Source organism: Glycine soja, chromosome 11 (assembly GCF_004193775.1).
Source record: "Glycine soja cultivar W05 chromosome 11, ASM419377v2, whole genome shotgun sequence".
In the NCBI taxonomy this organism is placed as follows: domain Eukaryota; kingdom Viridiplantae; phylum Streptophyta; class Magnoliopsida; order Fabales; family Fabaceae; genus Glycine; species Glycine soja.
Genome location: NC_041012.1, coordinates 42556233 through 42568804, shown reverse-complemented (window position 1 = coordinate 42568804; position 12572 = coordinate 42556233). Strand labels below are relative to the sequence as shown.

General features: G+C 40.4%; 2 protein-coding genes and 1 non-coding gene across 5 annotated transcripts; 2 read left to right on the top strand and 1 right to left on the bottom strand.

Moving 5' to 3' along the window:
- Positions 1–1336: 1336 nt before the first annotated feature.
- On the top strand, positions 1337–8103 carry LOC114377125 (callose synthase 11-like). Of its 3 annotated transcripts, XM_028335527.1 has the most exons (4): positions 1339–6964; positions 7249–7374; positions 7797–7860; positions 7945–8103. In XM_028335527.1, exon 1 carries the CDS (start codon positions 1632–1634, stop codon positions 6948–6950), a length of 5319 nt encoding a protein of 1772 aa, XP_028191328.1. In that variant the 5' UTR covers positions 1339–1631; the 3' UTR covers positions 6951–6964; positions 7249–7374; positions 7797–7860; positions 7945–8103. The 3 variants fall into 3 exon arrangements, with proteins under 3 accessions (XP_028191327.1, XP_028191328.1, XP_028191326.1); XM_028335526.1 differs by having other exon boundaries at positions 1337–6964; positions 7183–7374; positions 7797–8103; XM_028335525.1 differs by having other exon boundaries at positions 7797–8103.
- Positions 4600–4678, top strand: LOC114377734. Its single transcript, XR_003659171.1, has one exon. It is a non-coding gene; the product is annotated as a small nucleolar RNA J33 (small nucleolar RNA).
- A 1332-nt stretch (positions 8104–9435) lies between the features above and the next one.
- On the bottom strand, positions 9436–11897 carry LOC114373313. Its single transcript, XM_028330800.1, has 4 exons — positions 11728–11897; positions 10965–11567; positions 10364–10860; positions 9436–10289 (listed from the first exon to the last, which is right to left on the bottom strand). The coding sequence occupies exons 1-4, from the start codon at positions 11895–11897 to the stop codon at positions 9436–9438; spliced, it is 2124 nt and encodes a 707-aa protein (XP_028186601.1).
- Positions 11898–12572: the final 675 nt, after the last annotated feature.

Here is a 12572-nt window from a genome sequence, read left to right as displayed (position 1 = left end):
AATTTATTTTACATGAAGATTTATGTATACTTGTATGAATATCTTGTTAGGGATCAAAATAAGTCTGCAAGCAACGTTTGTTTTGCAGTGCGGGTAATAATGAAGATTTATTGATGAGGGTGGTGGATGATATTTATAATGATTGAATGTCTACAATTTATTTTAAGGGTCTTGCTAGGTTTTATTAGAAACCATATGAGAATGCATTTTAAAATAATAAGAGAATACATTTTTCCGCATTCTAATATTTTTTGTCTTTTAGTTTTATAATCAGTCGTCCTACGTTTGTCCTGTATTTATAATCTCTTGTCGAGAATAATCCTGGGTGCTGGTGTTAGTATTGCCGTGCGGGTAAGGTAAGTAGAGCACAGCTGTTTTAGATTTAGTAAGTGTGGGGAATGTTATATTTTAGGCATGGAATTCCATTCGTGGTTGCGGCTATTCAATAAATGTAATTTTCCCGTTAAATTAGAGCATGTGGGCCAACTCAAAACAATGTTTGCATTATGCGCACTGCTACAAGCATGTGCATGAGAATGAGACAAAGCCTTAGGAATAGAACACAATGGGTTGTAGGGTTTATATGCTTTCGTGCGTCCTGAGTTGCCCACTCATCAACCATACCAATAATCAGATTTGGAGGGAGGAGCTTTACCTTGTTCTGCTCTGGCCTTGCATGGCATAAGAATTTGGGTTTATTTAATTAACAGTATACGTGACCAAAGTGTGTTTGAAGAATCGTATATTTCTAAATCCTGACGATATCTTATACTGCTAGTCTACTACTATATATTTTTTGTTGCCTAATTAAGTATACAAATAAGATGAGTTGTGTTGGACCCTCAACTCAACTAAAGAAGAAACAAGGAAATTCCGTAAGAATAAAAAACAAAAGAAATTACTTAAAAGGTGTGAGATGCCTTTTGAATCTGATTAATAAGACCAAACTTGAAATAATGATTATCTTAAAGCAAGTGAAAGTGGTAGCATATCCCAGATAAGGACACAAAACAAGCCATTTGGCCTGAAGCAACACGTGCTGCACGTGCCGGTGTACAGCAACATAGATAAATAAGTACAATTTTATACATCATCTTTGTTATATTAGATTAAAAAATTCAAAATTACGACATCAAATCCCCACGCACCCAGCGTCACACCGATCAGAGCCGTCGTTTATTCATCATCACAAACGGTCCCTAAACCCCGTGCGGGACCCTCAAAACCCACGCGCGTTGTCGTTTCATGGTAAAATTAACTGCTTATTACTACCATATAATTCTCCAAATATAACCGTTTCTTCATCCACTTAAAAGTTAAAACCCCTCTTCAAAAGCCACTATCATTGGAGCGTGGGTTACACCCTGATCCCCAGCGCGTAGAGCAAAAAAGCTACACAGTGGAGATCAAAAGTTTCAGTTCTTTTTCGTGTAAGTTTGCATCTCCTCCTCTCCACTCCCAGACACTTTCTTCGCAGTTCCTGCTTCCGCCATAGCAAAAAAATAGAGTGAAACTAGCTCACAACGACAAATTCCAGAGAAAATGAAAAAAACGCTGCTAACTCAATGCCTTAAAAAACGCTTTAGTTAGCAACTAACCGTTTAACCCTTAACGTTGTCATTTCCGTTACCATGAATTTAAGACAGCGACCCGTCGCCGCGCGCGGCGGCGCCACCAACCTGCCGCGGCCGCCTCCGCTGAACTCCGTCTTCAACATTATCCCCGTGCATGACCTCTTCACGGACCATCCGTCGCTCCGGTACCCGGAGGTGCGCGCCGCCGCGGCGGCTCTTCGCACCGTCGGCGACCTCCCGAAGCACCAGTTCATGCGGTGGGAACCGGAGATGGACCTTCTGGACTGGCTCCGGTTACTCTTCGGCTTCCAACTGGACAACGCGCGGAACCAGAGGGAGCACCTGGTTCTCCACCTCGCGAACTCGCAGATGCGCCTCGAGCCGCCGCCGGTGATCGTCGACGCGCTCGACGCCGGCGTGCTGCGGCGGTTCCGGCGAAAGCTCCTCCACAACTACTCCGCGTGGTGCTCGTTCCTCGGCCTGAAGTCGAACGTGCTTCTCTCGCGCCGCCGCGACCCAACGGATCTTCGGCGCGAGTTGCTGTACGTGTCGCTTTATCTTCTGGTTTGGGGAGAGGCCGGTAACCTTCGTTTCACTCCCGAGTGTCTTTGTTATATTTATCATTTCATGGCGAAGGAGCTTAATCATGTTATAGATGAACACGGTGATCCTGATACTGGTCGTCCTTATATGCCTACGGTTTCTGGTGAATTAGGGTTTTTGAAGTCTGTGATTATGCCTATTTATAATACTATTAAGGTTGAGGTTGATAGTAGCAGAAATGGAAAGGCTCCGCACTCTGCGTGGAGAAATTATGATGACATTAATGAGTATTTCTGGAGTAGGAGGTGTTTGAAGAGACTCGGGTGGCCTTTGAATTTTGAATGTAATTTTTTCGGTACCACGCCGAAGGAGAAGAGGGTGGGGAAGACGGGGTTTGTGGAGCAGAGGTCGTTTTGGAATGTTTATAAGAGTTTTGATAGGCTCTGGGTGATGCTGATTTTGTTCTTTCAGGCTGCCATTATTGTTGCTTGGGAGGGTACCACTTATCCATGGGAGGCGTTGGAGAAAAGGGATGTGCAGGTCAAGATGTTGACTGTGTTTATCACTTGGAGTGCTCTGAGGTTTCTTCAATCGGTGCTTGATGCCGGGACTCAGTATAGCTTGGTTACTAGAGAGACCAGGTGGCTTGGAGTGAGGATGGCGCTGAAGAGCATGGCTGCCATAATGTGGACTGTTTTGTTTTCGGTCTTTTATGGAATGATTTGGATTGAGAAGGGTTCTAGGCCAATCTGGTCTGATGCGGCCAATCAGAGGATTTATACATTTCTTAAAGTTGTCCTTTTCTTTCTTATCCCGGAGCTGTTGGCGTTGGTGCTGTTCGTGGTGCCATGGTTGCGGAATGTCATTGAGGAATCAGACTGGAAAATAGTATACTTGTTGACATGGTGGTTTCATACCCGGATTTTTGTGGGTCGGGGTGTGAGACAAGCGCTAATAGATAATGTAAAGTATACTGTTTTCTGGGTAGCAGTATTAGCTTCGAAGTTTTCATTCAGTTATTTATTTCAGATCGAGCCTCTAGTTGCTCCAACAAAGGCTCTTTTGAATCTTAAGAACATTCGTTATAAATGGCACGAGTTTTTCAACAACACCAACAGGGTAGCAGTTGTCTTGCTATGGGTACCTGTTGTGCTGGTATACTTAATGGATTTGCAGATATGGTATTCAATTTTCTCTGCCTTTTATGGCGCGGCAATTGGTTTGTTCTCGCATTTGGGTGAAATTCGGAATGTGACACAACTCAGACTTAGATTTCAGTTCTTTGCCAGTGCAATGCAGTTCAATCTGATGCCAGAGGAGAAGCTGCTAAGTCAGCAAGCTACACTGTTAAAGAAGCTTCGTGATGCCATCCACAGGTTGAAACTGCGATATGGACTTGGTCAGCCCTTCAATAAGATTGAATCAAGCCAAGTGGATGCTACCAGGTTTGCCTTAATATGGAATGAGATTATGATAACTTTCAGGGAGGAAGATATCATCAGCGATCGAGAACTTGAGCTCTTGAAACTGCCGCCAAATTGCTGGAATATTAGGGTTATTCGATGGCCGTGTTCCCTTCTCTGTAATGAGCTGCTGCTTGCTGTCAGTCAGGCCAAAGAGCTGGAAAATGAGTCTGACTGGTCACTTTGGTTGAAAATATGCAAGAATGAGTATCGCCGGTGTGCTGTCATTGAAGCTTATGATAGTGTTAAATATTTGTTTCCCAAGGTTCTTAAAGCTGAAAAAGAAGAGTATTCCATTATGACTAATATATTCGGGGTCATAGACAGCTACATTCAGACGGGGAAGTTAACAGAAGCATACAAGATGTCTCGGCTACCACAGATACATGGTAAGGTGAGTGAATTTGTTCAGCTTTTGATACAACCAGAGAGAGATATGAATAAGGCTGTAAATTTGTTGCAAGCTTTGTATGAACTTTTTGTTCGAGAGTTCCCAAAAGTGAAGAGGACCATCATCCAGCTACGTGAAGAAGGTCTGGCACGACGAAGTTCAACAGCTGATGAAGGACTCATCTTTGAGAATGCTGTGAAGTTTCCTGATGCTGGAGATGCAGTCTTTACTGAGCAGCTCAGACGATTGCACACAATTCTTACTTCAAGAGACTCAATGCACAATGTCCCATTGAATCTCGAGGCACGACGACGAATTGCTTTCTTTACCAATTCTTTGTTTATGAACATTCCCCGTGCTCCCTATGTTGAAAAAATGATGGCTTTCAGTGTTTTGACCCCATATTATGATGAGGAAGTATTGTATGGCAAAGAGGCTCTCCGAAAGGAGAATGAGGATGGTATTACTACTTTGTTTTATCTGCAGAAGATTTATGAAGATGAATGGAAAAATTTTATGGAAAGGATGCATAGAGAAGGGTTGAAAGATGAGGAGGACTTCTGGACTACAGAAAAGGCCCGGGATCTCCGCCTTTGGGTATCCCATAGAGGACAAACATTGTCTCGCACGGTTAGGGGGATGATGTATTATTATAGGGCCCTTAAGATGCTTGCATTCCTTGATTCAGCATCTGAGATGGATGTAAGACAGGGATCAGAACATGGTTCAATGAACCAAAACAGCAGCTTAAATGGCCTACCCTCAAACGGACCTTCATCTTTACAGACAAATCTCAGGCCGGCAGATAGCAGTGTGTCCATGTTATTCAAGGGACATGAATATGGGAGTGCACTGATGAAGTTCACGTATGTGGTGGCATGTCAAATGTATGGGCGCCACAAGGCAGACAAGAATCCCCGTGCGGACGAGATATTGTATTTGATGCAAAACAACGAGGCACTTCGAGTGGCGTATGTTGATGAGGTTTCTTTAGGGAGGGAGGGGACTGAATATTACTCCGTTCTTGTGAAGTATGATCAGCAGTTGCAGAGTGAGGTTGAGATTTATCGGATCAGGTTGCCTGGTCCTTTAAAACTTGGAGAAGGGAAACCGGAAAATCAGAATCATGCCATAATCTTTACACGGGGTGATGCAGTCCAGACCATTGATATGAATCAAGACAATTATTTTGAGGAGGCTCTCAAAATGCGGAATCTGTTGGAGGAGTTCAATGCATACTATGGTATTAAGAAACCAACCATTTTGGGGGTCCGAGAAAATATCTTCACAGGATCTGTTTCCTCACTTGCATGGTTCATGTCAGCTCAAGACACAAGTTTTGTGACACTGGGTCAGCGTGTTCTGGCAAACCCTTTGAAAGTACGAATGCACTATGGTCATCCGGACGTGTTTGACAGATTCTGGTTCTTGGGTCGGGGTGGAGTCAGCAAGGCCTCCAGAGTGATCAATATCAGCGAAGATATTTTTGCCGGTTTCAATTGTACCCTGCGAGGTGGCAATGTGACACATCACGAATATATACAGGTAGGCAAAGGAAGAGATGTTGGTTTGAATCAGATATCCATGTTTGAGGCCAAGGTTGCTAGTGGGAATGGTGAGCAGGTCCTGAGCAGAGATGTGTACCGGCTAGGCCATAGATTAGACTTCTTTCGCATGCTTTCAGTGTTCTACACAACCATAGGATTTTACTTTAACTCCATGGTTATTGTACTGATGGTTTATGCCTTCCTTTGGGGCCGCCTTTATATGGCTCTCAGTGGTATTGAACATGCAGCCTTGAAAAATGCTACCAACAATAAAGCCCTTGGTGCAGTCCTAAATCAGCAGTTTGCTATCCAGGTTGGTATCTTCACTGCGCTCCCAATGATTTTCGAAAACTCTCTTGAGCATGGGTTCCTTCCAGCTCTTTGGGACTTCTTGACAATGCAGTTGCAGCTTGCATCACTATTTTACACATTCTCTTTGGGAACTCGCACACATTTCTTTGGTCGGACTATACTTCATGGTGGTGCCAAGTACCGAGCAACAGGTCGTGGTTTCGTTGTGGCACACAAGAGTTTTGCTGAGAACTATCGACTATATGCTCGAAGCCATTTTGCGAAGGGTATTGAACTTGGGATTATTTTAATTGTGTATGCTGCTCATAGTCCTTTGGCTAGGGATACTTTTGTGTACATAGCTATGACAATCTCAAGTTGGTTTCTTGTAGTTTCATGGATAATGTCTCCTTTTGTCTTCAATCCCTCTGGGTTTGATTGGTTGAAGACTGTATATGACTTTGAAGATTTTATAAATTGGATATGGTATCCTGGTGGTCCCTTCAAAAAGGCAGAACATAGCTGGGAAACATGGTGGTATGAGGAGCAAGACCATTTAAAAACAACCGGTATATGGGGGAAGCTGTTGGAAATCATTTTAAACCTTCGATTCTTCTTCTTTCAGTATGGCATTGTTTATCAGCTGGGTATTGCAGGTGGAAATAATAGTATAGCTGTTTACTTGCTGTCTTGGATAGTCATGGTTGTGATTGTTGCCATTTATATCATCATGGCATATGCCCGGGATAAATTTGCTACAAAGGAGCACTTATATTATCGATTAGTTCAGCTTCTTGTGATTGTAATCACAGTTCTTGTACTTTTCCTCCTACTGGAGTTCGCCCATTTAAAATTTATTGATCTTCTGTCAAGCTTCTTGGCATTCGTTCCAACAGGATGGGGAATGATTTCAATCGCCCTGGTGCTTAGGCCTTTTCTGCAGACAACTAAAGTGTGGGAAACTGTTGTTTCCTTGGCTCGTCTATATGATTTGCTGTTTGGGGTTATTGTTATGGCTCCAATGGCAATTGTATCATGGTTACCTGGATTTCAATCAATGCAAACTAGGATTCTCTTTAATGAAGCTTTCAGCAGGGGTCTCCAGATATCTCGAATAGTTAGTGGCAAGAAGTCTGTTTAAGATGGTAATTGGAGGTAACTTTCACATCATGTTCTTTATAATATGTATAGACCATTAATTGAATATGAAGACTTCATGATATTTGTCGTTGCTAAGTAATTAATTACACTGAAGCTGAATTTTACCAAGTAAACTACAATTTACTATAGTGTGTAGAGATTAGGAAGTTGCTCCTTGAAACAGTTTGCTACTGAGCTAAGCCATGCATTCGTAATATAATATGCATGTGCAGGTCTCATCTAAAACCAAAGGGCTACTATGCCTAGATGCTGAGAGATGCGTTTCTGTATTTTTCCAGGTAGTAGTATCAACTTGATAGTGGATCAGTACAAGTTACCAGTTTCTAACACAAGGTTGAGGACCACTAATGGATTCAAAGCTCGTTAAATTGCCATGGCAAATGGATGCCTACAATTAAATCCATGTATGTAAATATCAAAAGCAAAATAGTTGTTTCTTAATTTCCACACAATTTTCGTTAAAGCGTTTACTGTAACTCTTTAAATGTTGATGAATCACACGTTTATTGTTTTAACAAGGTCAATGTTTTATTTAGGGTTTGAAAAAATTGTCCATTTTGGGGTCATCCAAATTTTCTCTTTGCTAATTGCTATATAGTATTTTTTTTTTTAATTTTCTAGCATGCTGCAAATATTTGTGAAAGAAGTTGGATAAAAATATGCACTTGCCTTATATATTACCTAAAGCTATGAATGTTAATGTTAATATGTAAAGCTCCGATATATTAGTATCTCTATCATTCTTATACCATTGCCTTATTAATCATAGTTTTGTTCTTGATAATTTTTTTATATTTCTAATTCAAATTTTGGTATTTATTCTCAGGTTATTCAATGTGAAAACGTAAAGGTTTAGCTTTCTCTCAGTGACACTGGTGGCTCAAATTTTGGTATTTAATTTTAGGTTATTCCCATTGACATAATCTATCAAGGAAGAAGTCTCTGATTTGTCTTGTAATTTTCCTGCTACACAGGTTGTGAATCTCTAGTTTAGTATTGGAGGATTATCAGCAGATGTTTTGCCTGTGTCTGTCATTGACAATTGACTTAATGTACATCCTCTGTTCATATGTAGTGCAACCTACTCTAACCAACACGACATTGCCACTGAATCAACGTTATTTTAGGCTTAACATTGTTTATCAGCATGCACCTTTTGTTGAACAACTGCCAATGCCATGAATCCTGCACGCATGAACACTATAAAAATTTTGCCTTGCATATTTTGAATTTGAATTTTACAAATTGGAAAATCACCTAAATCACTATGATAAAAACACTTGTTACTCTTTTTCTTCAATTAATTCAAGTTACTATAAAGATTTGCCTTTAAGTAAGAACTCATTTTCACAAAAATAATAATTTAATATTTTTATTTAGTAATAATTAACTTTTCATTGTTCTAAGTAGAACTGAGTTCAGAATTCTTAAGTAGGTTTGAGTTAGATTCAATATTTTACAATAATTACAAGCTTACCCCAAAAAAGTATATTATTTTTTAATTATACATTGACAATGTGTAAAAAATTTGTATATTATTTTTTAATTATAAAGTGTCATGTATAATAAGCATTAATTTTTGTAATAATTAAAAGTTACATTTAAGATAATTTTTAATTGAGATATAATATGCAATTTTTATACTGACGTGACATTTTAATTATTTTTTAAACTAAAAGGTTATTTTAAAATTATGCCTTTATTTAGCTCCCTAGAGATTCCCCAATTTTTGGTTATTATCGACTAGTTTTACATAGAATTTTTTCCTTGATTGTTTTAATTTTCGGCAGAAGTCTGCCTTTTTAATATTTCTTTTCGGGATGATGAGTCAGCTCAATTTGATAACAAGATATTCGGTATAGTATTCAATAGAAGAAAGCTCTTGCACCATTAACACAAGACATAGGATCCATAGTGATTCTCTCGTAATAATAAAATACCTGTAAGATGATTTAGCTAGGTAGATTTAATTTGTAGGATAAAGAACAATTAAAATTATTGAAAACTAAGTGAATATTCTGTACCAATATCATGGTAATTAAAAAACTAGGTGTGAATGATTCATAATTAGTGTTAGCTATGGGAACTGTCAACTAACACCACTGCTTTTTTTCTCCTTTTCATCAATAGTAGTAGAGCTTTACTTTGGGATTAACCAAGCAATCAAGGAATTTGTATTGTCTCGTAAAATTGTTTGGTCAAAAGTTGTGTAATCTAAACAGAAATAATAACAAGTCCTCATCTGCTCAGCATGTGTTTTTCTCTCCAAAAAAATTCCGCAAGAAAAAGATGATCTATAGGTGTCTCTCAAAGGAGGTTGCACGCGGTTTCGTTATATGGGTAAAATCCTCCTCTACTGCTATATCCTGCAGTGTATACCTTTCTTCTATTGCAATTTATGCCTTCCAAAACTAAATAAAAAATGTTGGAGGATAAAAATCATTTTACAAAATGCAGTCAATGCATCATAAATCGTCATTGCCAATAACAGGTACTTTCTCATAAGCAGTACTTTCTCTGAACCTCTTTGGAAGAATGCACCGACTACCAAATCTCTGCTGAAAGTATACAAGGAGAGCAAACAAAATACCACCACTAGGGATTATGATGTCCCAGGCTGTGGAATAAAAATCCATTCTATGGTTTGCATATATATATGATAAATCAAGGTACCATGCCGAACTGTGGGCTCTATAAAGATCGTATGCATGGGGCAGTATACGAACAATGGTTGTCCCAACATAAAAGGAAGATGCTAGAGGTTTCCCATCTGAGTTAAATATTATGTTAAGCAGAATCTGTGGGAGCAGAAAACCATCCAGGAGCCAACCGGCATAACATTTAAAGTCTTCCCAGAGGGAAGGAGGTCGGTAAAAATGTTCTCGAGGAAGCCTAAACTTGTGGCGTGAAAGTTGGAATGGTCTAAATCTTTTTTGGTGAGAAGTCTTCCATATGTGCACCAACCAAGCAGTCAGTCCACCACCAATGTACAATGGTAAAGTGATATAAAGAACTTTTTTTTCAGAACCCCACAGACCAGGATGGCTTCCCTCACCCTGTCTTGAGGACCAGATCAATTGTACAAGGCACAACTCAAGAAGAAAGGCTACCATTGTCACCATCCTCAGGACTACCTCATTCACTTCAAGCCAGCCTCCACTACCAAGAAAAGTATTCTGCACGCTGTCGTTCCCCATGAATAAAGCTTCAAAGTTCAATATCAGGGGAATCATGTGTCCTAGAGTAATAACAGTGAGCATCACAACAGAAATGTAAGGAAGGACATCCGGGTGCTTTTTCTCATGGAGAAGTTGCAATCCTACAAACACACAAACAAGTGTGTTTGATACCAATACCATAATTAACTCAAAATCCATTCTCCAAATGGAAGACCTGCTTGGTTTCTGTAAATGGAATATGAAGACAACTGAAGGGGATCAAAATAATAAGGGTCTGACATTTGTCGTGTGCTTTCTATAGTTCCTGTAAGAGATTCACCTCCTTTTGCATTCAATGGAGGAAACTGAACATTAACCATGAATTCACAGTCCAGAGTCTCATTCTTTATCAGTATTTTGTCTGTTGACCTCAAATGCTGACATCCTATCATACACAAAACTCCAGTATTCCTATTGTAAATTCCTTCAGCCCCAATTTTGACTTTGGTTGATGAGACTCCTCTGCCAAACTTGAAATCAGCAGGGGAATTAAAGCTTATTGTATAGCTGACATTCAACAAATTATCTGTTTGAATACCACGTGCTTTCGGATTTCCTGTTGTCAACACAAATGGAACCCCATATGACTGTCCACTATGAATTTGATCACCGACAAATAGTGGCGATGAGTGTCCTGGAGCTACTTGCCTTCTGCTGTTTGTCACTAACATGCTAAATGCCATATCAGAAGAATATCCATCCGGATAGTATTTCCCTTCCCTTTAGCATTCATCTTTTCCGCACAAGATTTTCTCACCCTCTCAGTATCAGCATACTTGTATTGGAAACCTTGGAGGCTTTTTGATACCCTTGATGAACCCTGAAATCCAACCTTCCTAAAGTACCCAGATTCACCAACCACTTTGTCACTCCAAATCTGCCCCAAAACCGTACTCCTGTTCCTCAAAGATAAAACTGCAGGAAACCTGAAACTGAGCCTAATCTTGCAATCTCCAACATAAGGATTAACCGAAGATTCAGTGAAGTTCAAGATCCAGCATGCAACCGCACATAGTTGATTCTCCTTCTCATCCCACATCCCCTCAGAAACCAATGTCGTATTTGGATGAAACGGAAACACAGCATCCTGGTAGCTGGATTCGGGAAAACCCAATAGCATCTGAACCTTCTGCCTCTCCGCACATTGAGTGGCATGAAGCAGCATTAAATCAGGCAATTCTCCACCACTACCACCAACAGGATTGCAACTACCATTACCACAGTGACTCCCATATTCCAATTCAAACTTATCCGTGTGTCCAAGAAAAGTAGTGCAAGCACCTTGGCTTAAGTTTCTAAGGGACAAACCCTCCCCATCAGATCCACTTCCACAACCATTATCCTTTTCATTCCCAGCTATTGTAAACCTGTAATTCGAACTGAGACAAAGCCAATATCGAAATAGGTTCAAAATATTGCAAATTATTCTTGTCATCAAAACTTTCTAGTGTTCCACTTATCAAACAATCCAAAAGGCTTAAATCTCTAGGGTAACGAAGCTTAAGAACAACATTAGCGTTTTGCATGTTAACATGAGACGATCCTATTCCGAACATACATAGGTTACCAGAAGAGCGCGACCAAAATCCACTCAGAGAAACGCGCATCCACTGCAAAACTCCCCAATGCGTCACTCTCCGGCCCGGATAAACCTGCCGGAGCGACCTTCCCGGCGCCGGCGTCGCTCCTCTTCGCTGCTGAAGAAGCATTCGCCCGTGTAATTCGAACACGCCGTCGCTCGCGCTTCGGCGAACGGAGGTCACGCGTCACGACGCGCGGTTCTTCATCGAGACGGATCGGTTGAAGAATCGGTGGCCGCCGGCAAAGTAGCCAAATTGGAACCGGAGCTCGTCGGCGACGCCGGGGAAGGTTCCTTCGGCGGAACGAGAGGGCGGTGCAGGGACATGGTGGTTGCAGAGGCGAGCGTAGGTCGATTCGAAAGTCAAATCTGAAGGATTAAGTGATACAGAGGAATAGAAAAGGAAGAAGATGAAGAGAGGGTTCGATGATGGAGTTCCCATTGCTGAATCTACGTGTCACATTTGGATGGTGAATTCGATTTCTAGGGTTTTAGAATTTCAAAAATGGGATTTACGTGTAAAGGAAGAATGTGAATTGGAACTTAGAAGTAGAAGACAGGACAGAGCACTTCAGAACGCGGTGACAGCCAAGCTCATGTCGCATCTATTAGGCTTTTTTTTTTTTTAATATTATAACTTATTTTTTATTTTTCTTTTGATAAAATTGACTTGAATTTTGTCTCTAACACTGATTTTACTTATTCGAATAAGATTATTTTCCATAAAAAAAAATACATATGATCGAGATCTGAGAGATATTTGAGAGAGAGAAAAGTGTGGCGAATTATTTAAAGGAAAAATGCC

Bases quoted from the DNA above. Each gene is read 5' to 3' on its own strand.
- LOC114377125 (XM_028335526.1), top strand. From the start codon at position 1,632: ATGAATTTAAGACAGCGACCCGTCGCCGCGCGCGGCGGCGCCACCAAC.
- LOC114373313 (XM_028330800.1), bottom strand. From the start codon at position 11,897: ATGCTTCTTCAGCAGCGAAGAGGAGCGACGCCGGCGCCGGGAAGGTCG. The intron at 11,568-11,727 runs GTCTCATGTTAA...GCTTTGTCTCAG, and splicing joins TGTATGTTCGGAATAGGATC to TTCGAATTACAGGTTTACAA. The intron at 10,290-10,363 runs GTCTTCCATTTG...GTGTGTTTGTAG, and splicing joins CATTTACAGAAACCAAGCAG to GATTGCAACTTCTCCATGAG.